This window comes from Hippoglossus hippoglossus, chromosome 21 (genome assembly GCF_009819705.1).
Source record: "Hippoglossus hippoglossus isolate fHipHip1 chromosome 21, fHipHip1.pri, whole genome shotgun sequence".
Taxonomy (NCBI): Eukaryota; Metazoa; Chordata; class Actinopteri; order Pleuronectiformes; family Pleuronectidae; genus Hippoglossus; species Hippoglossus hippoglossus.
Window position 1 is genome coordinate 18,386,249 of NC_047171.1, and position 22,945 is coordinate 18,409,193.

The following is a 22,945-nucleotide window of genomic DNA, read 5'->3' on the forward strand; positions in this document are numbered from 1 at the left end:
TTATATTAAGGGATTTTAAAGTGTGAATGGGGGCAGGTTACAAAGGACTGAGGCACAAAATAAAACAAGAAAAAATAATCATATTTAGAGCCCATATTCTCTGCAGTAATAAACTGTACACGATGATTAGTCACAAGGATTATTCTGTGTAATAAATGAATGTCAAATAAACACCTTTAAATGTTCTAAAATGAAATGATGCCAGTATTGATATAGGTCAAATAACCTACTGTCATGGAAGGTTTATGGGACAATAGGACCCTAAACACAGACATGGCCCCCCAACCGAGAGAGAGACACTGAGACTGAAAGAGACACAAAATGACCATATTCAACACAACAGCATTGTTTGTGGTCATTGTTTAACTTCACTGTTTTGTGTAACCATATGTTAATTTTGAACATCTTTGTGGTCATCCTACTTGTCTAGGCTGTCAATTAGTATCTCTTAATGTTTTAATTTTTAATAAGAAATGTTGACAGCTCATACAAAGGCTTTGGTGCAGCAGTCTCTGGGCCTGAACAAGTTAACCATCCTTGATTTCATGTTACAACCTAAGATCTTCTGACTCTGGAAGCAGAGGTACCACAGGAACTGGCCCCAACACTCCACCTCTGTAAATATGTTGGACATATTTAAAAACCAGGACACAGAAAATAAAAAAGTCTCTATGTCTCCTCTAGACACTGACAGGGGAGGACTTTGATAGAAAGCACAGACACTGATGCTTTTCATTCGTGCAGCATTTTTCACAGGATTTGAAGCAGCACACTTCAGAGAGCTGAGAGCAGCTCTTGAGTCCAGCTCAGGCGCGCTTGTTTTGTGTCAATAGTGAAGCTGGCCGGGGTCTATGTCCTGGATAAGAGATGTAAACATACTCACACAAAGAGCTCCGACAATCGCTCGACATGACTCATCCTGAGAGTGAACCTTACTCTCTTCGGCTGTTTGCCAAAACTCGTCTCAGTGAAACTGACCTCCTTCTGCATCCCTCCTTTACATGCAGATTACACATGCTTCACTCCTTTACATGCAGATTACACATGCTTCACTCCTTTTAATCCAACAGCTGTTTTCTAAAATATTTGTGTTCACATGCTGAGGGACAATAGAGACCGATGGGGTTAACGTTAACATTAACATAAAATGTCATCAGTTGCCAAATGAACAGCATTTGAACTCAGCAGGAAACAAAGTAGTTTCTAATTAATAAAGCAATGATTTACATATAATGTTAGTTTCTTCCATCTTACCTTTTAGAGTGGTGTTTTCTCTGTATAGCCTGGATTTAAATGAGAAACGAAATGAGAAATGGTTTACTCAACTTAACCGATTTGTGTGATCAACATTGTCATGCTGCAGAAATGACCAAACTATGAGGTGCTAAGGTGCACAACTGAGGTTATGTCCCTATCATCTGCTGGTGGCCGCTAACACCTGCTAACATCTACTGTCGGTTGGTAACTTAAATTGTGCAGAAGACCTTCAAACGTACAAGTGATATTCGCCATCTTGTCCTATATTCTAAAATATGGAAATAACATTTTGTTATAATAATAATTAAATTAATCAAACAGAGTCTTGGCCAAAGACTCCTCTCATTCTCTATGCATCCAAACAGCACATTTCCCCACAGTAATGTGAGGTTAGGGTAAATATGATCAGCAACAAGGTCCAAAAACAAATGTACCAGAGTTAGAGTTCTCCACAAAAGGACAAGATTTCATCCATGTCTTTCTTGAATTGCTGCAAATAATGATCATTTGGATAAAACCTGTGACATGTCTTCTTCTTCTTCTTCTTCTTCTTCTTCTGTGTCCTCCATGTTGCACCTGTCTGGGGGCGGAGTCATGATGTCACCTGTGTGATCTAAAGTTTCCTCTTCACGGACTCGTCTTTCAGCGCAGGGAACCGAACCCCCACGGACCAACATGGCGTCCTACCGTGTAAAAGTCTGTTTACTATGAAGAGCAGCGGCCGCGGGACGGTTTCCTCCGAACACTTTTTAGTTTTTAACGGATTTTCAGTCGCCGACGGGATAAAGAGCAGAGCTTCCGCGGAAGGATAAAGAGCAGCGAGATGAGTAACACGATAGTGACGGTGCTGCTGCTGCTGGTTTACCTGCCGACAGGTGAGGCCTCAGCTCCTTAGAGAATGAACACGTTTATAACATATACACTTTATTATCTGTTCTTTCATTGTGTTTATATTCAGGAATGTGGAGTGAAGCCACTTAAACAAACAGATGATCGCACAGCAATGTGTTCAAGTTAATAATCGACAGGTGTAAACAGAACAAGGCCGACATGTTGTCACGTGACTGTGCACCACTACTTCTCTGTACACAGCATTTACTCTCAAATATTACTGGGCCATAAAAATATATCAATAAATATCGCTACACAATTGTCATCAATAGCAATATAACAACAGTTCAGTAGATATCAATACACTGCTTTTGTATTGCACAGGCACAGTGAGAAGGTGTAACACATAACTGATCTGCCTCATGTGTGTTTATTTTCTGAAATAAAGAATCACTCAAGCAAATGCTGGTCTTTAAACTTAAAAGAGATAATATGTGACAATAATCATGATAATTATCAATATCAACTGACCTCTATTTACAATCAGTTTTCATAGAACTGTGTCTTTGCTTTTACCATGTTTTTTTGCAATTGTTTAGCACTTTTTGTTATGTGTCGTGCTTTAGTCTGATCACTGTGTTTCAGTATGTTGTTTGTGTTATCTGTACCTACTTGTATTTAATGAAAGTTTATTTAATTTGCAGAAGAGATATTGTATCAAAATGGGACTTTTCTGAGTAGATAAAGAATAAAAAACAATAAATTTGGTCAGAACATAAACAGATGATGATGACGACGATATCTCCTTCATCAGTTTGGCCCAGTCTTCCCAGTGTTAAGCTTTAGTTATTTCCTAATGGCTTAAGAACTTGTGTTGCTATTATTTTGTCACCATTCCTATTGATGAGTGGCATAAGCTAAATAATGATGTGAGAGCTTCATAATGCGACATAGAAGTAAGACAATCATTTGATTACTTGATAAATAATTCTTAAGAACATCAGATCAGCTATTGCTTGGGCTAAATGAATAGTAAACTGAATATATTTAGATTTGGGAGCTTTTTTTGGCTTTTAATTGGTCAAACTAATACCAGATAATAAAAGTTGTTAATTGCTGCCCGCCTGAGTTCTAACAGGACTTTGAAAAACCATTTAAAAGAGAACATGTAAACACTGACCTTTAAACCCTATTGCCTCTCTATCTCTATTAGCAGCAGTTGCCTGTCATCAGTGTGCTTTCCTCTCTCACGCCCTGAATCGCTGAGCATGATTGACGTTTAATGAAATAGTTTGTTTACACGGAGGTAATGCGGGCACAGTGAAAGACCTCTAGGCTGAGCTGTTAACCAGTCTGGTCAGATTCTTATCACTCCACCATCCAAGAGCAAAGCTATGACACAAGCAAACAGGAGTCTTTCTGTTTTAGAAGTACAGTAATTTGAATTGAGTCATGTAGGTATTTTACATTATGTCTGAGCTTTTCATCTGACTGTTCTTCCTGCTTGTGTCAGAGCTGCTGTCCGTCCAGGTGATCGTTCCAGAGACGGAGAGGAGAACGACTCTGTTTGCTTCTGTGATTTTGCGCTGTGACTATTCAACCTCAGCGAACCCTCAGGATGTTCTGGTCACCTGGAGATACAAGTCCTTCTGTAAAGACCCAGTGCTGGAGTACTACTCCACAGGTGAGATGACGGCAGGAGAGAGACAAGGATCTTTTTAAGGGCCGTAATGTTGCCGAACCGAAGGATGGGGGTGAAAGAAAAAAACATCAGGAAGGTTCCCATAGATGGTGAACTTTTCACAGTTGTTTTATCCTTCAGAGAAATGATTTTTATTAGTTTCCAAAACAGCAAATCCTCGTAAATTCTGTGTTAAATATGCTTTTCAAACCTCGTTGTCCATTTATTTACCACTAATTTCTAACCACCTGAATTCAGTTCTTATCATTTTCATGAGTAAACGTTTAATGAACATATCAGAAACAAAAGAAAAAAGAAGATAAATGCAATGACTTGTGTTTCTGAAGGTTATCAGGCATCTCTGCAGCTGGGTCAGGACCCGTCCAATGACTGCCCGGACCGCCAGCGCACAGTCCGCACAGTGATCCAGAAGAGAGGCCTGAATGAGCCCATCCTGGGTGCTGACTACAGAGAGAGAAAAATCACCATTCAAAACAGTCAGTTTAACAGTGTTATTATTTCTATCCAATCTTACTAAATGCACTGATATGTAATTAGATGATTTAGCAAGACACCGCACAGGCTGGATACAGTGTTTTCGCATAAAAACAGGAAATAATAATATACATGTTCATATATATGTATATGTGTTCTTTTGCACTTTTGCCTTGTAACGTTTTAATAAGCATAACTGGAGAAGCAAAAGTGTCTAAAACTTATTATATTGTGATATAAAAATCACCTGAAATTTGTTATTCCTTTTTACATCTTTGACCCACCTTAGAACTTTGTGCAACAAATATTTCTGTATTTTGACATTATTTTACTATCATCTGTCAACAGAGGCGGACTTGGTGATCAGTGAGGTGATGTGGTGGGACAACGGTGTGTATTTCTGCAACATCGATGCTGCTGGTGACACGTCGGGCGACTCGGATCTGGAAGTGAAACTCATCGTTTACCGTACGTTAATACAGTTGATTGACTTCATGTTAGCCTGGATGCATTAGTTGGTTTAACTGAGGTGCTTCAAGTGACAGTAGTAAAATCCTATTATCTGTTCCAGACTGGCTGACGGTCCTGCTCATCATCATCGGCGCTCTCCTGCTCATCCTGCTGCTCTGCATATGTTGCTGTCAGTGCTGTCCACAGAAGTGCTGCTGCTACGTCCGCTGCCCGTGTTGTCCTCAGACATGTTGCTGCCCTGAAAAAGGTCGAAGAGATGATTTTTATTTATTTTTGTATCCACAATTTAGAAATAAAAAAGTATTCCATTCTAGATCTTAACAAAGTTTTATGAATAACATGTTCTTAGGTAAATTATTCATTATACAGCAGAGGGTTAGGGTTATTATTATTACACATGGTTTTAATGCTTTACCATATATATATGAATATAAATCTTGAGTCACTTGATGTGTAAAACTTTGGTGGCTTTTGTTTTGAACATTGACTGTATGTGACCGGCAGTAGTTCTCTTTTTCTGAGCATGAATATCAGCTGCCTGACGTCTTTGGAACAACAATAATAATGAACCCAAATCTCCTCAGTCATCATAGACATTAGTGAGCGGAGATACGTTAACAGTTTTTAATCGCGTCTCTTCTCTGCTGGGTTTACAGCTGTGATGCAGCACAGGATGATACGAGATGCTCAGAAGGCCATGGCTCCTTGGATGAACGGTCAACCCATCTACGCTCCCATCAGCTCCAATCCCTCCCAACAGGGCGTCCCCATTCTGTATTCAGGTGAGTGGCACAAAAGCACAATAAGACTCATCGTTAATAATGTGTTTCTCCTGTAAAAGCATCAGAGTTCACTACTGACTGGACAGCCTCCTACTCCCCCCATAATATAATCATATATAGAAATAATGTCTACCTAACCCAAACCCTTAATTCAGTGCATGAAAAGGTAGTGTGGCTAAGGTGCTGGATTAAGACTTCAGTCTCTCAGGAGTCGTGGGTTCAAATCCCACCGCTGTCAGTTGACTTTCTTCACTCGTGTTTGTTAGCTACTTGTAGTACATCCTACTATTCTATAAGGATACATAGGCCAGGAGGTAGAGCGGGTTGTCCAATAACCATTGGATTGGCAGTTCGATCCGAATCTCCCCAGTTCTGCTTGTTGAAGTGTCCTTGGTCAAGATACTGAACCCCAAATTGCTCCTATTAGCTCTGCCTGCAGTCTATGTGTGATGTATGATGGAAATACTGCACGTAGTTGCTCTGTGTGTAATGGGTGAATGGCAAACCTGTAGTGTGAAGAGCTTTGAGTGGTCATCAAGACTAGAAAAGCGCTATATAAATAAAGACCATTTACCTTTTGGTTTGGATTCATAAGTGGGAGAAGATATTTTATCTTACTTTTTTCCAGGGTCATTCTCGGACTACCCTTCAAAACAAAACTTTGCCATGCAGCAGATGGCCCTGCAGCACCAGCACCAGCACCAGCACCAGCACCCGCACCAGCACCAGCACCAGCACCAGCACCCGCACCAGCACCAGCACGCTCAACCCCCTCTACACCATATGAATGGCAGCATGCACGGCAGCGTTCAAGGTCCCAACCAGGTGTTGGACTACCTGGAGAACCAGGTGAGGGGGCTGGATATAGTGGAACCTCAAATGGGTCCGCACATAGCCCAGCACAGGCCTCCACTACAGCCTTATCCTCAGCTACACCGCCAGTTGCCTGCTCAAGCAGTTCCATACACACCCGGGCCTCCGAGTATGTTGTCAGCCCTGGATGAGATGGGGGTGAGAGGGGTGGAGAGAAGGGTGATCACTCTGCCTCCTATAATCCAGCGTGTACCCAGCTTTACCTCTCAGAGGGGGCCTGGAGGTGGAAGCGGAGCCCGGGGGGCCCCCAGAATTTATAGTCCGTCCAGTGGGAGTACAAATCATTCTGGAGGAGGTGCCCACCGTGACAGACGTACGTATAGAGACAGAGACGTCTCTCCACCCAGGCAAGGAATCTTACGCGAGTACAGTGATGACTCCGACTGGGATAACAGGCGAGGAAGAGCCCCCCGTGGGGGTTCAAGGAATGAGAGAGGAAGCGGGGCCAAGAGGAGAGGAGGCGGGTCCAAACCGAGAACCCGAAGTCGAGATGATCTGATGGAGGAGCTGCACAGCAGAGCAGGTCGAAGGGAGAGGAGCTATTCACCTCCTCAGCGCCGCAAAGCTTCGTGGAGCTCCGACGACGAGGACAGCAGGGGACTGAGAGGAGGAAAAGGGAAGGATTGGCCAGAGAAGCCTCCCAGCTACTCCTCCGTTGAGATCGAACCTGGACACAGCAGCGACCGGAGGAACTACCACCGCCTTTCTGTAAGAGCCCCACACGAATACTGACACTGACACACACTATGAACCAGTCGTCTATTGAGGAATTCTCTGTGTGTAATGTTTTCTGTTTACTCTTACTTTTCACTTCTTCTGTTCATACATTTTTAGCCACGTTAGGCATGTGGATCAGTGGATGTCACTCTTTCAACCACTTTTGTGCAAAGTGAACATTTTAATATTCAATGGATTGCATGAAATTTTGTACGGACATTCATTGTCCCCCGAGGACGAATCCTTTTGATTGTACTGATCTCCTGATGTTCCTCATTAGGTTTACATTTGTGTATTTGGAGGATTGCAGTGAAATGTGGTTCAGACATTTATGGTCTCGCAGGATGAATTGTTGTAACCTAACTTTTCTTTTCGTGCCATCATCAGGTCCAAATTTGAATTTGTCCACCAATCATATCTTCCTGTAACTAAACCTCATCTCTGTCACTCTTCTCTCTTAGGATAGAAGCTCCCGTAGTGGCACCAGTGTAGTCATCTAAAGCATTTCCGTCTATTTAGACCCTTTCCTGAATGTTTCCAGAACGGTGAAAAATGAAGACAAACAGAAGGATACCTTCATCAGTTCAATGTGTGTGCATGAATGTAGTTTGTTGGTTTGTACACTTGAGTTGTGAAAATGTAATGCATGGATAAACTTTCACTGTGTATGTAGTAAAAATATGATTCTTATGCATGAAGAAAAAGTTCATTTGAAGCTTTGAATTGCAGACTTGCAGTTATATTAAGCCTGGTCTCATGTTATAATTACTGTGTGTGATTCTTGTCTTTGTATTAAGTGGTTATGTGTGTGTTTCGCTTCTGGTGGTGGATAAAAGTTTCCTTCTGTTGTTTGTGAAGTAAACACAGTTTTAACAAACAGATTGTTGGACACTGACATTGTGTTTGTTATTTAGGTTGTCATGAATGCTATGTGAGTTTTTCACATAGGATGTGTATTTGTTTTTTTTATAATTTCTTATTTTTACAAAATATCTTGTACTATTTAATGTGTCGTTTTTAATCTTTATCTGTAGTAACATTATTAGACTGTAGCAGCAATGGAAAATACTCTATGGACATTTGAAGTAAGGTGGACCATTAGTGGACACTATGGAAGCTCTTTGTGTAATTATTGGACGAAAACCAAAATATAATTGTGATATTCCTAAATGTTTGTTTTTGTTGCAAACATGAATAGAGATGCACTGTCCTAAATGTGTATGTTTTTAATAAACATTTTTAAATATACAGCAAGTTTGCATTGGTTCCTTCATGTACTTTGTTACTTTATGTACTTGGACATTACATTTAATGTCTGACGGTCTTGACTGACAGAAATTATCCCTTAAATTAAAAAGCTGTTCTTAAAACCTGTTTAGCAACTGGTAATGTTTGTTATTTTTATGTTTTGTAAGCAAGATTTTGCAAAAACTACTTGATGGATGACCACAATTTGGTGAAAGGATGTGGTATGGGTCAGTTAAAAAAAAAAAAGTTTTTCGTAGAAAGTTTTCATGTGACCGAACAGAGGTGTACATCCACCTGTACTGCAGTACATTATACTGAGAGGTGTTTCTGATCATTTGTCTTGAGGGCACTAAACCAGTTAAACCAGAAAGTGTCCATGTGTAGTCCAGCAGAGGGAGCCACACAATGTGTATGTGTCTTCTGCATGTTGCAGAGATGTTTATGTGAGAAATGACTCAGAGTTCAGATATGTGTCGTTTTTTTCCCTGAGCTGTGGGTTTTACAAAACGGGATGAAGCCATGAAACTTGGAACAACGCCAAAGTTACACAATTGATGCCATGTAAATAAGGACAAAACATAAAATATGTAGGTGTCCATGAATCACTCATACTTTATATCTAAACTCTATTTATTTATATAGCACTTTTCATACAAACAAAATATAGCACACATACAGAGCAAACAAAACATCAACAAATTAAGACACTCAGTATACACAGGGACTGATGAAACACTATCTCACCGATGAAGAAACACTGGAGGCAGGATGAGAATAAAAACTAAAATTCAAAATATATAGAAAGATAGATGTATTAAATTAAGTAAATATATATATATTAAATAGTGTATAAAAAGGAAAATAATCTAGAAAATAAAAAATAAGTTAATTCAAAAGGCTTTATTCCAGTTAACGGTCCATATCAGTATACAAATTAAAATAGGATAAATAAAATACAACATGCAGCACAAAAAAAAGTACTCATACATACTTTTGTTCCAGTGCTTCCAAAAAAAAGATGATACTAAATGGCTCAATGTTATGATTCTGTTTAGAGTTGTTACAGATGTAAGTGTTTACAGTGAGGGGGCAGGGAGGAGGTGCTGGCTGCTCCTCCTCCTCCTCCTCCTCCTCCTCCTCCTCCTCCTGTGATTGGCGGCTCCTCGGCTCTGAGAGGCCGGACTGTGGGCGGACTGTGGGCGGACTGACCCGCAGCACTGACCGCGGGAAGGGAAAACTGTCAATGTCACAGGATCCTGGATCAGCTGCTCGTCTGTTCGATCCCCGCTCCAGAACCTCCACTGATCCACAGGAGCATCGCACCGTCTCCTGAGGACTGAAGTCACAGCAGCTTCACTTCATCTTCAGGTAAAAGGAGCGGCTGGTTGTTAGCTTCCTGCTAGCTAGCTAGCATTAGCTGCGCAGATTGTCCCGTGAAGAAAGCGCAAATTCTCTTAAAATCTGCGGGATGCTAAGAGGAGCTAGCTGCAGGATATCTGGGTGAAAACAGGGAACACGTCGGCTGGAGGTTTAGTCTCCACAGCTCAACACTTTCTACCTTATTACGGGTTGTAATGTCTTTTTTAGCACTGAGTTAAAGGAGTAATATGAGCTGTTGTTTATCACTGTGGTGACTCAGCTTCTCCAAAGCTAGTGCACTTACAGCAGGTTGTCTACTGGATGAATTACTGTCATTACTTTATATTTGTAACCGGGAGATGACTTTGTATTTCCACCCTCCTCCGGTCCTGACCGTGTTTGTCTCCCTGGTTGTCTGCAGGCAGCATGAACTCTCTCCCAGGCAGAGCAGCGCTGTCTCTGTGCAGGCGCACGGCCGCGGGCGGGCTGAGGGTCCTCGCCGGTTCCCCGGGTCCCCCCGCTGGGAGCCTGCCGGCCTGTGTCCAGGCTGTGCGGGTCTGCCACTCCGGGAAGACCCGCAAGGGCAGCATCAGCACCAAGAAGCGAGGCTACGACATCACCAGAAACCCACACCTCAACAAGGTGAGCTGTCCATAATGTGTCTGCGGCTTTCCTCACGATCACAAGGGCCTGGATCCTTAAATCCACATAAATACACCTCAGGTTCATGGAGCAAATATCTACACAATGACACATGGCAACGTTTCAACCACAACACCAGGTGAGGGTCAGGGTGTGAACTAGAGATCCTCCAATACCATTTTCCCTTTCCCATACCTGGGCTTTGCAAACTGAGCCGAACTGAATTCTGATCTGAAACCAGTGCATTTAAATTTATAACAACTCACTGTATATAACGTATTCTAACAGCTGTATGCTCCTAACTCTGTGTGTAAGTGATGATTGCCATCATTGTTGTATGACCTGGTTCAGGTTAAACCCTTTAAAAACAAATACAGTACATACAGCGATTGAATTCCATAGAACTTCTTTTATTTTCTAGTGTGACAGTCATAACTGAAAAACAAAACTACGCAACAAGAAGACGTGATGAACTGGAAAAGAAAATTGCAGTTTTATCTGGTTGAAACCAATATATTTTTAGGATGTTTCATTGTAACATCACATGGATTCTCGTACTCGCCGATGCCCGACCCGGTGTCTTTGGCAGAATAGGAGGCATTTCCCATGCTTGTATTTGTGTAGGAACATCTCTAGTGTGAAGTAAATTGTTATATACATGTAAGAACAAAACACTCTCCTGTATGTGAAAGCTGAACAGCCGATAATTCAATTCTTCGTGTGTGCCAATATCAAGATTTTGTTTTACATGGAGCTTTTCTAGTCTCCACAACCTCTTGCAGCCGTTCACAGTACAAATCGCACACACACCATCATACAGAGCTTCCGCAGCCTATGAATTTTATTGAAAGTACAAAGTGCAATGTTCGACCCTGAACCCCAAAGTGCCCCTGATAACCTCCTGTATATTTCATAGATTAAACAATGATCTCCTGGTCAATAAAAATGTTATGACATTAACTTTCCAGTGACATTGGATATTAACTGTCACAGGTTCTCAGAGCCCAAGTAGACACATCCTCATATTTTTGTTTTGGCTAAAACGCAAATGTTTTGTTTGCTGTCATAACTGACTTAGAGAAGCCAAAACTGTTCACGTTAAAGAATAAGGAACCTGTTAACGAATAATTTCAGCTTTAAAATATCCAACATTTAACTTTCAACGTTGTTCGCAAATTCACAGATAAGTCAGTTTTTAAAAAGTGGTTTATAAATAAAGCTTATTATTATATTATTATTATTATTAGAAGAACTCTCTATATACAGATCTGCTCACACCCTCAGTTTAATATTCATTTATTTGAAAGGTGCAGTTTTAAGTTATTGACGTGCTTTTAGGCTCATTTCATTACTGTGTCATAATACTGGTGGTGGATTATGTGGGTCATGTTCGGAGTGTTACCTGCACATGAGTGTTATTGACCATGCACCACATACAGAGGTCATGCAAACTAGACTTCCACAGGCCCTGTAACGCTCTGTGAATACTGAAAAAACACACATGAGAAATTCTACACAATAACTACAAAACATGTATTAAACATGAAAGCATTAGTTGCGCAAATGTGTAGCAAAGAACTTTAAAACACAAATGACTTGATCTTCTCTGTGTCGGGGAACGTGTGTTGCCACTACAGTCACATGTCTGTGTCAACAGACAACATGAAGTCCTACATACCATATGCTATGATGGTTGAACAAATGCAAACAGAGAATACCATATATAGCAAGTAAATACCACATTTATGCAGCACTGGAATACCACATGAGTGTCAAAGCTGCTACCTAAAGTGAGGTGGGCAGAGCTCTGAATGGTTCCTGCCTGTACAGTCGTCTGTCTCTATCTCTGCTCTTTCCCAGTGTCAGTAAAATCATAATACCATAAATTTGATGTTAAAGATATTCTCTCTAGATTCCTTCAATGTCTTTTCTGTGAGGTCAGGAGGAGGTGGAAGGATTTACCCGTCCACATCCGAGGAGTTTTGAAGTGGAAGTTATTTAAGGTCTGGGTGTGTTTAGATCATGCAGCCTCCATTCCTACTTACCCCTAATGTTTGGTTGTCATACCCAAAGACGGAGACTATAGATGCTTGTCGACCTAAGTGGAGGAATAAATTACAGAAATCCTCCATATGTTGTTAGACTTGAGTGCAGCCTTGTAGACACTGTAGACCACTCTATCATGCTGCAGGGTCTTGAGACCTTGGTGGGTTTAAAAGGGTCTGCTGATAATCTGTTACAATCCTATCTGTCAAATAGGACTTTCTCTGTTGTGGTTGGAAACTCGCATTCTTCAGTTTCCCATTTCTTGTCATGGGGTTCCTCAAGGGTCAATCCTTGGTGTAGACTTGGTTTGAATTGACAACCCACTTCTCTTTAAAAAGAATCTTAACCTTTTCCATCATTTGTATTCTCTGTTATAATGGTAAAACATTTGCAGTCACATTATGGAAAGAATATATTTTTCAGTGTTAAAGAGGAAAAGACCGCTCCTCCAAAAGATTCCGCAGTTGCACTGGTTGTGCCAGAACTAAAGAAAAACATCCACCAAGTGACTCACCAGCGGTTTTACAGTAAAAACCTTACAAAGGCGGAATCATTTTCTTCTTTTTCGCTGCCTTGCTATTCTATGAGGACACCAGCACAGATAAAGAAGCTTCAGCTGAGTTTATAGCTTTGATTGAGGAGGTGGGACGCAGTTCCTTCCCCTGCTGATGCCCAGTCAGCACTTGTATTGTACGCTGACTCACCGGTTAGTTCGGTGCAAGCAATCAGGAAGTGGAGCTCTACTTGAAATGGGTGGTTTTTCCTTTTGGAGAATTCTTTGACATTTTATTTAAGTTTAAAAAATTTACATTTTTTTTACATTTTTTTACATTTTTTTTATACCACGTGGGTGATTTGCTCTGTTTTACACATATACTTATTACACATATTTTGTCATGTGTACTATCCTTTTATGGACAAAGGGTAATACACTCTTGCGCCTACATTTTTACAACCACAGCTCCTCAGTGACCTCTCTAAAACACAATATAATTGTAAAAATTAACCTTCTTTACTGTATTTGGGCTTGTAATTATATGTTGTCCTGTGATATTATAACACCACAGTACAGTACTTCACAATGTGGTTTGAATTGGAGTCGTGTGTGTGTGTGTGTGTGTGTGTGTGTGTGTGTGTGTGTGTGTGTGTGTGTGTGTGTGTGTGTGTGTGTGTGTGTGTGTGTGTGTGTGTGTGTGTGTGTGTGTGTGTGTGTGTGTGTGTGTGTGTGTGTGTGTGTGTGTGTGTGTGTGTGTGTGTGTGTGTGTAGGCTGGCGTCACTACAGCTGCTGGTCAGGAGTGTCACATTAATGAGTTTACTTTAGTGCCTCTTTACCTGCTCACTCTAATAGGTTTATCTTAACTCTGTTAATCTGTGACTTTTCTTTGGCCACGTTCACAGTGATGTGGTTCATGGATGGATTACTGAGCAGCCCTACTGGGCACAGGCCCCAGGGCCCAGCCAGTCATAGAGTGCACAAATACAGTGCAAATACAAAACTAAAAACACACAAAACAACGACAAATAACTATAAAGTGATGCAAAAGAAACACTGAATTCATCACCTATGCATCAATGCTGTGTCTCTTTCAGTCTGGGTGTCTTGCTGTAGTGTAGGAAGTGTGGGGGGAGCTTTTTACATGTCTGTGCCGTGGGGCCCATATTTCTATATTCCACTGATAATGTGGACAAACAGCATTTGTTTTAGAGCCTGAGCCATTTATTGGTTGTCTGATTTAAAATTGGCCGATATGAGCCTTTCACAAACGCATCAGGGTCTGCTAGTATTTGCAGATTTATAGTTTTTAAAATAGAGCTCATCGTAAACTATATAATATCAAGCCTCAATTACATTTCTTCACTCATGAGGGTTTGATACCAACATCTTAGGATTCATTGCAAATTTTTTAAATATATATATTGACTGATATATCAGTATCAGAAATGTTTCCCCCCTTAATATCAATATCAGCATCAGCCCCCAGAAATCCATATCGATTGGCCTCTGATTTGTCGATACTGTTTGCATGTGAAAAGTGCCATGCACACTGATGGTAATAGTTTTTTTAAATTGTACTCCACATTAACTTTCTCTCTCTCTCTCTCTCTCTCTCTCTCTCTCTCTCTCTCTCTCTCTCTCTCTCTCTCTCTCTCTTTCCTCCTATCTCTCTGCCTGTCTCTCTTTCTCTCTCGCACATTTCTCTCCCTCTCTCATGTTTGGTATTTAAGGCATAGGTATTTAAGGTATCTCAGTAGTATCTCCTTAACTGACCTTGCAGGCAGAGCTTATGTTGGGCAGCTACAGTGAAAGCTGCTACACAGTGTGCAACTTAAAGCTTTGTAGTGTTGTTGCTCAGCATCAAAATACTCCTCAATGGGGAAGCACGCAGCTTGTGGGCAACTGTAGAGGTATCGATTGTAAGCTGTGGGCGTAATTAGAAATCAAATAGATCAAATAGATCAAATTTCACATTCAGCTCTACCAGCATGAATAATTTACTGGGACAAGAGTGTGTTCAGAAAATACACACGGTAAAATAAACTGACCATAGAAAGTGAGTTCATTCCTCATGTAGGTCTGTGTTTCCTCTGGTGTGTGTGAGATTCAAGAGGAAATGGAAAGAGTGATGAAGAAGGGAGGAGGAAAGAGAAGTGGAGCTGATTTAGGAGGGAGTGAGTTCAGGCTCTCATGCTATTGGACAGAATAAATAGATTAAACCTCTCACTCCACACAGCTCACCAGGGGTAAATGCTTGGCCTCATGTTATTCACTGCTGAACAACGCAGGACATTTCTACTGGGCCTTGTTTTGTTTCCATACAAAAAAGAATCAGTTATAATTTAGAAAAAAGATGAAAAAGACCTCTGTATTTGGGAGTATGAGTCATGATTCACCGCACAGCGTGATGACTAACATGTGAGTCACTGTGGTCTGGATTGTGTGCTTTTTTTTAAAAATTGAGTTTTGTGCAAACCCCTCCCTGAGATCAAAGTGTTGTATAACCGATCTTTCTTCCACCCCTGCAGGGCATGGCGTTCACCCTGGAAGAGCGCCTACAACTGGGCATCCACGGCCTGCTGCCCCCCTGCTTCCTCTCCCAGGACGTGCAGGTCCTGCGGGTCATGAAGAGCTACGAGACGCGCTCCAACCCTCTGGACAAGTGAGAGAACAAACTCGGACGCCGTGCTGAAGTGCAGACCAAGATTTGTCACGCTGCAGCTGCAGATGTTACATGAGCTCATAGTTACCGGGGCTGTTCCACTTGTTTGGTTAAATCTCCTTTAGCTTGTCACATCTGGTGCCAGGTCACTGCCGACAGTTGTTTTCGTCTTTCATCGTGTGATTAAAAGTGTATCCACTTCACCACAGAGGCTTATAAAGAGGCCAACAGGGTTCTAGTAGTTTAAACACACAATACGTCCCTGGTTTCAGTCCCATCAAGAACCTGTGGAGCTGTCTTGGTTCAAGTATGTCATGTATGTAGGCTGCACCAAAATGAAGGTACAAAAAAACTGACAGGCAAATGATGATAGAACATGGTGATGATCTGGGACTTTTCATTTTGTTTTTAATGCATCAGCCCCTCTACATAGATGATGCAAGCAGAATAAATATTTTGAGTTCAGGTATATTTGATTTAATTCATGGACCATCATGCAAATTTCCAAACCATAAATCATGATCCCTCTCCCTCTCCGTCTCCGTCTCCATCTCAGGTACATCCTGTTGATGACGCTACAGGACAGAAACGAGAAGCTGTTCTACCGTTTGTTGACCTCTTACATCGAGGAGTTCATGCCCATCGTGTACACGCCCACCGTCGGTCTGGCATGTCAGCAGTACGGACTCGCCTTCAGGAGACCACGGTGAGTGTTTACAGAGGAATGTGACTCACACTGTGGTTTTTGTTGAGGTTTTGTCTGAGTCTTACTTTTAGGAAAACTTATCTCTACATGAACAGCGCATTTTTCTTATCCTGACATTCCTGCAGTGTTCAGATCTACAACCAAACCTCCAATCAAGAGTTTGATCCAAACACTGACACTGGGGTTATAAAAAGTATTAAAATGTTTTAATGTCAGTCACTGAAGGCTCCACACAAAGGATGATGAAATTACTTTTAGTTAATAAAGTCAATGTCATCAAATCTCCATCATCAAATCAATCATACCTTTTTAATCTTGGCTGTACAACGCCACCAATAGTAATATCTTCTCTTTCCAAACTACTTGTTTACAGAGGACTCTTCATCACCATCCACGACAAAGGACACGTCGCCTCCGTGCTCAACTCCTGGCCAGAAGAAGACATAAAGGTAGGTCGCTCTCTATACACACATACACACACACACACACACACACACACACACACACACACACACACAGACACACAGACACACACACATGCACAATGCATCATTATGTGACTAATATGTGTTTTGTCTCTGTGAAGGCCGTCGTTGTGACTGATGGGGAGCGTATCCTCGGGCTTGGTGACCTTGGATGCTACGGGATGGGGATTCCTGTCGGGAAACTGGCGCTCTACACGGCGTGTGGCGGTGTTCGGCCACATAATTGTCTCCCGGTCCTGCTGGACGTCGGCACTGACAACCAGGCGAGTATTAGCTGAGCTGCAGGAAGGCAGGAATCAGGTTTTATGAGCTGGTGCAGTGCTTCGTATCTGCCTCTTATCAGTCGTCACAGATTACATATCAGACGAGCTTAGAGAGTCACTGAGGTGACTTGTGTAATCCTTTACCGATTCAAAGGCATCATCAACTCCAAATCCTGAGAGTAATGTCAAGTTGTCTCTTAATGATTCACTGATTAACTGAAGTGTTTCTGGTGCAGACGCTGCTCGATGACCCGCTGTACATCGGACTGAAGCACAAGAGGATCAGAGGAAAGGAATATGACGACCTGGTCGATGAGTTCATGCAGGCGGTGACAGACAAGTGAGTGGAAACATTAATGAGCAGGAGGCGTTCAGGTGATCGTGGTGTCTGACCATCTCTCTGTCGCTCTGCAGGTACGGGATGGACTGTCTTATTCAGTTTGAGGATTTCGCCAACAGCAACGCCTTTCGCATCCTCAACAAATACAGGCATCGATACTGCACCTTCAACGACGACATCCAAGGTTTTGTAACTCGCTGACAGCTTCAGCCAGTTCACTACTAGATCAAGAGCCCAACATATATAAAATAACAGTCTTACATTTCAGTTTTCAATTCAATCCTGTTACAAAAGTGATTCAGTGAAAATGTGTTTTTTTTTTCAGGCACGGCGTCAGTAGCTGTTGCCGGGGTCTTCGCTGCTCTGAAGCTCACCAAAAACAAACTGTTAGACCACACCTTTGTTTTCCAAGGAGCAGGCGAGGTGAGAAGACACGTTTGTCCGATTTTTATCCCAACTCAAAATATAAATAACTGCAGTCAATCCCAGAGAGATATAAAATGAGACTGAAATTCAAAGCTAGAGATGGAGAGTTGCCCATCTTTGCTTTCTTGTACCAGGCGGCTCTGGGAATCGCTCACCTGCTCATCATGGCCATGGCCAAAGAGGGAGTATCCAGAGAGGAAGCTGCCAAGAGGATCTGGATGGTCGACTCCAAAGGTCTCATTGTGAAGGTTTGTGTGTGTCTCGCCTCTTCAGTCCTCTCAGATGTCCCCTGCTTATAAATAACCCAACAGCCCCATCTGGAGTTTTATAAAAGACACAGTTTTAAAATTTTTTAGGGAAGAGGTCATATAAACCACGAGAAGGAGGAGTTTGCCCATGACCACCCGCACCTGAAGACCCTGGAGGAGGTCGTGGAAACCATCAAACCCACCGCCATCATAGGTGAGTTCGCCTGGAAGACTTCTGCTGTAAAGCTGTGGGGTGTCATCAAGACGCTGTCGCACTAAACATTCTGAAACATCCCTCAAAGAACTTTGTTGTATTTAATACATGAAACCACTTTATAACCCACATTGTCTCTTTCATCCATTTATTTGATCAGTGGAAAAACAGAGAAACCTGTTTAAGGTGAATTTCCTTTCTCTATGGTTTTGTTCAGCACAGTAACAACTTGGTAATTTGCTATAAATTGACTAATTCATGCTGTTTATTTAATCTGATGACTCAAAGTTTCACAAGGATTAAATTTTAATTCTGGACATCGAATTCGTACACTGCATGTATGATGAAGTGGAAGCTATTTTCAGTTTCCTAATCAAATCTGCGATAACGTGACCATAATGGTTTCTACTTAAAATCCACTGTGTTTTAATGTTTAAGACGACATTATTGGGAAACAAAGAGGGAGAGAAAATGGTTCCAGCTTAAAACTACAATGTCATTTTATGTAAGTCTAACTTAACCAGATGCAGTGATTGCACTCATGTGATTTGAATCCTACAAAATAAACCGTTATGCACATGCTCTCATTAATTGAAGTCAGTTCTGTTGTAAAACTGACTGTGGATTCTCCCTCTGTGTCCTGAACATGAAGGCGTGGCTGCTATCGGAGGAGCCTTTACTGAGAAGATCATCAAAAACATGGCGTCCTACAATGAGAGGCCCATCATCTTCGCCCTGAGTAACCCCACCAGCAAGGCGGAGTGCACGGCGGAGCAGTGCTACACGCTCACAGAGGTGAGAGGTGTGCAGCCTCACTGAACGGTGGCTCATTCAGCAGATCGTAGACACCAAAGTCGGCATAGAACAGCAACATCGTTATATCTGCTGAGGAGGTCATGTTTTCATGTTTGTTTGTTAGTTACTGTAGTTACCAGCGTTACATAAAAACAGGTCAACCAATTTCCTTGACATTTTGTGGAGGGTTGGGGCATGACCCAAGAAAGAACAAATAAAAAACAATCTGTCTTTAACACAGCGAGAGCCATTAGCCCTGGCAGAGCTGTGCACTCTCGCCCAGAAATATTGTGTGTATGTCCGGGGCCTGTACCAGTATATCAGGAAATTTGACACCAAACTGAACAGGAATTTTGAGACTTTGTAAGATTTCCCAAAGAACAATATTTGGAAAGTGACCTTTCCCTTTTTAGAAAACATGTACACATGGCTGTCCAGTAAATTCATACGACATCTTTTATTGTCGGGTTGTACAGAGATAAATATCCCGTCAATCTTCCCTTTTATATATTGACATCTACATCCTAACTCACTTGTGCGTCACTGTCCTCTGCTGTCACAGAATGCCTCTATCATCCCTCTCTTTTTTTCCTCTTCTTCTCTGTTATCAGGGTCGTGGCATCTTCGCCAGTGGAAGTCCGTTTGACAAGGTGACGCTGGCTGATGGACGCACCTTCTACCCCGGGCAAGGAAACAACGCATATGTCTTTCCTGGAGTCGCTTTGGGTGTTATAGCCTGCAGGGTCCGCCACATATCTGACGACATCTTCCTCACCACAGCAGAGGTACGTTCCTCTTACTGACTATAGACCTAATATAAAGATGGATGAGATGACAGCTCCCAAAATCATCTTGATTGGCTCCTGGCTGCTTGCTTCAGTGCTGATCATAAACCCTGTCTCCTCCATGTTAGTGGATGAGAAATGGACCAAACTGAAAAGGCATTTTTCTGATGGTTTCTGTCATTTTAGGTCATTCTTATCACACTAATGTTTGTTCAAGTGTTCATTTGTCACACAAGTTTGGTTTTATTTACTTATTTGATCTAAAAACGAAATGTCGTGTTTGACAGCTGAGACTGACTCGTGGAACTTTATTGATTGTGTCTCTCAGGCGATAGCTGGCATGGTAACAGAGGAGCACCTGGCTGAGGGACGACTTTATCCTCCTCTGAGCACCATCAGAGAGGTGTCCTTCAAGATAGCAGTTAAGGTAGGTGTCCTCTACAACATGACCGTCTTACATAAAAATATAATGGTGGGGTACTTGTGGCGTGATAATTTGTCATTCAAAAATGTGATGTTCTGGAACGATGAACTAAAAACTAAACTGTTAAATATTTCCACATCTTTTGGAGAAGAAAAATTCAAATAAGGAAATCTTGACGTTTAAAAAAATTGTATTCAATATGTTTAAAATGTCTACTTCATTACTTTTACATCAAACATGTTCTCACAGCTCACTAATAAAACCATCATATCAACTGAATGTAGTAAAATATCATTCTTGTATAAAATAAAAACATACTTCATCTGGGTTTCTGCATCGTGTATAACCCTAACCCTGAAATGTAATCATCTGAATTTTAGGCCTTAAGCCCTTACAAGTTTTACATTTTACATAATAGGTCTTTAAATGTTTTAAAGTAAGTCTTAATTATAGTAATGTTCATTTAATGTAACTTCTGTTGCACTTTAAAATGAGTTTCCTTTTTAAGAGAAATGTTTTGACAGCATGCATAGTTTGTCATGTCTCTGTGTGTTGTAGTTCTTTCTCACTGATATAGATATTAGCACGTTATAGTAAAACTACAAATATGAGTGAGAACTCAGAATTTAGCTCAGTACTCAGGCTGGGCAGTGGTAAAAACTAAACATACTGTCTCTGTTTACTTCACCTAAGTAATTCTGGAATATTCCTTCATGTCTGTCGTTCTTGACAAATGTCTTAAATTTCATTCATCATGGTCTTAAAAATCAAATCTTAACTTTACAGACCCTGTTTAAAGTGACATTGAAGAGTCAAATAGCCACTTGAATGACTGACTTAATCATTAATATCTAATCCATCACTCACACATATTCCGTTATGTGTCCCTCTCTGCCAGATTGTCAACCATGCGTACAAACACAACATTGCTTCGGTGTACCCCGAGCCTAAAGACAAGGAGGCGTTTGTGCTGTCTCACATCTACAGTCCTGATTACGACTCCTTCACTCTGGACACGTACGGCTGGCCACAGGAGGCCATGGAAGTCCAGGATGTGTGATCAGTTGATCTCTCAACTCAACACTCTGCCGTGGCATCACGCACAATTTCTGCATTGCCTCCATAAATACATACTTAGCGCTCATTATCTAGCTGCCCATCAAACACTGCTACATGCTGTATATAGTTATTCTCTATGACCCCGTTCAAACCTGGTATTAAATTAACATTTGTCCTGAGTGATCCGATCACAAGTGGTCGGCTCTAAGCACGAGTGTGAACGCTCCCTAATGTGTCGTGAGATCTCACATTCGGATGTGGTCTGAGATGCATGTGGCCTCATTCTTCTTTGCTGTGTGAATGCAAATCTGTCCTGGATCACATGAAGGGCCAGCAGCTGCTCAGCTGACGTCTCTGACCTGCTGCACTTTAACAATGAGTTAAACATATTTTTGCGCCTCTCGGTGACCATGTTGATTTGTTTGTGGCCCCAGCATCAACGCCGATCAGCACATACTGACAGATGCTTCTCTTAAATCGGTCGAATCTTTGGTCACAGTAGATCTGCAGCTCATTGTGTTCAGTCATTGCTCGCTCCCTCTGATTCATGTCGACACACACCAACACACACACACGCAAATCATTTGACCCTCACGAACATAAATGACGTACATGTTTTTTTTGCATATAAGCATGTTAGTAAGATCAGTCACAAGTGCTCACAGCAAACAGATTCAGGACTTATTTTAATTTCCTGTGTGAACAAAGGAGCTTCGCGCTAACCTCAGGAGAGATGCTGATACCAGGTCTGAACGGAAACTTTCGTGTCACGTTTCCTGTGCTGATTTTTGTGGTCATTTCTTTCAAATCAAAGAAAAACCTTTGATATATCAAACATCCTGAAGCATGTCATCTATAACTCTATGATTGAAACTGCTCCTCCGTCATTAGATTCTCCAGCTGAGATGTTGTACCGCAGTATTTAAACGCATGTGCAGTAAATTATCTGTTTCTGAACGAAGCAGCGGAGCTGGTGCACGAGAAACATTCTTGTCCCGACACGGATGATGAGAACTCGTTCTGAAGCTTAGTGTGAAATAAATCAGACCGACAGAAACTCTAGGGTCCTCTTACTGTGTGACCTCAGGACATCACTGCTCCACATTATGAGTTAAAGCCTGTGTCGTCCCTTCAGCTGCTTCCTCATATTTCACACTCCAGTCAGTGTGTGCACGTGTTAACCAGCACACACTGAAAAACACTCCAGCGTCATCCTGTGTTTCTGTTTCTCTGTGATCATCTGTTGCTTGTTTTCTTCAGTATGTTCAGAGGAGGCTTTGCCAGCGACTGAGTGTGACCGTCAGGATGTTTCTTTTGCAGTAGTGTGTTTTCCTCCAGTTTTGTACGGAGCTCTGCCTGTTGTGTTTTTGCCAAAGTTACAGATGAGATGGATCTTATCTTATTTTACTCTTAGAGAATATGATGCTCAGCGTGCTTTAGTACTGCGAGACAAGCTTGACGTTTTTTAAAGGGGAAATTAAACTTTTTCAATAAAATTGTTATCACAATACGAATGATTTGTTGCATTTTTATCCCCTTTCAATGATTTCTTTGACACAGTTTCACAGAACTCCAAAACCTCAATACTTGAGCAGTTAATTTGGAAGGAGGCTATGTTTTCACATCATCCATTTGTTTG

General features: G+C 41.6%; 2 protein-coding genes across 4 annotated transcripts; both read left to right on the forward strand.

Moving 5' to 3' along the window:
• The first annotated feature begins 1,880 nt into the window (after positions 1-1,880).
• On the forward strand, positions 1,881-8,361 carry ildr1b (immunoglobulin-like domain containing receptor 1b). Of its 2 annotated transcripts, XM_034573463.1 has the most exons (9): positions 1,881-2,132; positions 3,602-3,772; positions 4,117-4,266; positions 4,613-4,732; positions 4,836-4,982; positions 5,392-5,517; positions 6,146-6,203; positions 6,264-7,098; positions 7,569-8,361. In XM_034573463.1, exons 1-9 carry the CDS (start codon positions 2,081-2,083, stop codon positions 7,605-7,607), a joined length of 1,698 nt encoding a protein of 565 aa, XP_034429354.1. In that variant the 5' UTR covers positions 1,881-2,080; the 3' UTR covers positions 7,608-8,361. The 2 variants fall into 2 exon arrangements, with proteins under 2 accessions (XP_034429354.1, XP_034429353.1); XM_034573462.1 differs by having other exon boundaries at positions 6,146-7,098.
• A 1,166-nt stretch (positions 8,362-9,527) lies between these two features.
• Positions 9,528-22,816, forward strand: me3 (malic enzyme 3, NADP(+)-dependent, mitochondrial). Of its 2 annotated transcripts, none has more exons than XM_034573461.1 (15): positions 9,528-9,923; positions 10,137-10,356; positions 15,428-15,561; positions 16,118-16,267; positions 16,641-16,716; positions 16,854-17,015; positions 17,252-17,355; positions 17,430-17,539; positions 17,681-17,778; positions 17,916-18,029; positions 18,138-18,243; positions 18,896-19,038; positions 19,650-19,823; positions 20,152-20,250; positions 21,146-22,816. In XM_034573461.1, exons 2-15 carry the CDS (start codon positions 10,141-10,143, stop codon positions 21,305-21,307), a joined length of 1,848 nt encoding a protein of 615 aa, XP_034429352.1. In that variant the 5' UTR covers positions 9,528-9,923; positions 10,137-10,140; the 3' UTR covers positions 21,308-22,816. The 2 variants fall into 2 exon arrangements, with proteins under 2 accessions (XP_034429352.1, XP_034429351.1); XM_034573460.1 differs by having other exon boundaries at positions 9,528-9,723; positions 10,136-10,356.
• The last annotated feature ends 129 nt before the right edge of the window (positions 22,817-22,945 follow it).

Excerpts from the sequence above, each read along its gene's own strand:
- ildr1b (XM_034573462.1), top strand. The coding sequence starts at position 2,081 with ATGAGTAACACGATAGTGACGGTGCTGCTGCTGCTGGTTTACCTGCCG. Across the intron at positions 3,773-4,116 it reads GCTGGAGTACTACTCCACAG|GTTATCAGGCATCTCTGCAG; the intron begins GTGAGATGACGG and ends GTGTTTCTGAAG. Across the intron at positions 4,983-5,391 it reads ATGTTGCTGCCCTGAAAAAG|CTGTGATGCAGCACAGGATG; the intron begins GTCGAAGAGATG and ends CTGGGTTTACAG.
- me3 (XM_034573461.1), top strand. The coding sequence starts at position 10,141 with ATGAACTCTCTCCCAGGCAGAGCAGCGCTGTCTCTGTGCAGGCGCACG. Across the intron at positions 17,356-17,429 it reads ATGCAGGCGGTGACAGACAA|GTACGGGATGGACTGTCTTA; the intron begins GTGAGTGGAAAC and ends GTCGCTCTGCAG. Across the intron at positions 17,540-17,680 it reads CTTCAACGACGACATCCAAG|GCACGGCGTCAGTAGCTGTT; the intron begins GTTTTGTAACTC and ends TTTTTTTTTCAG.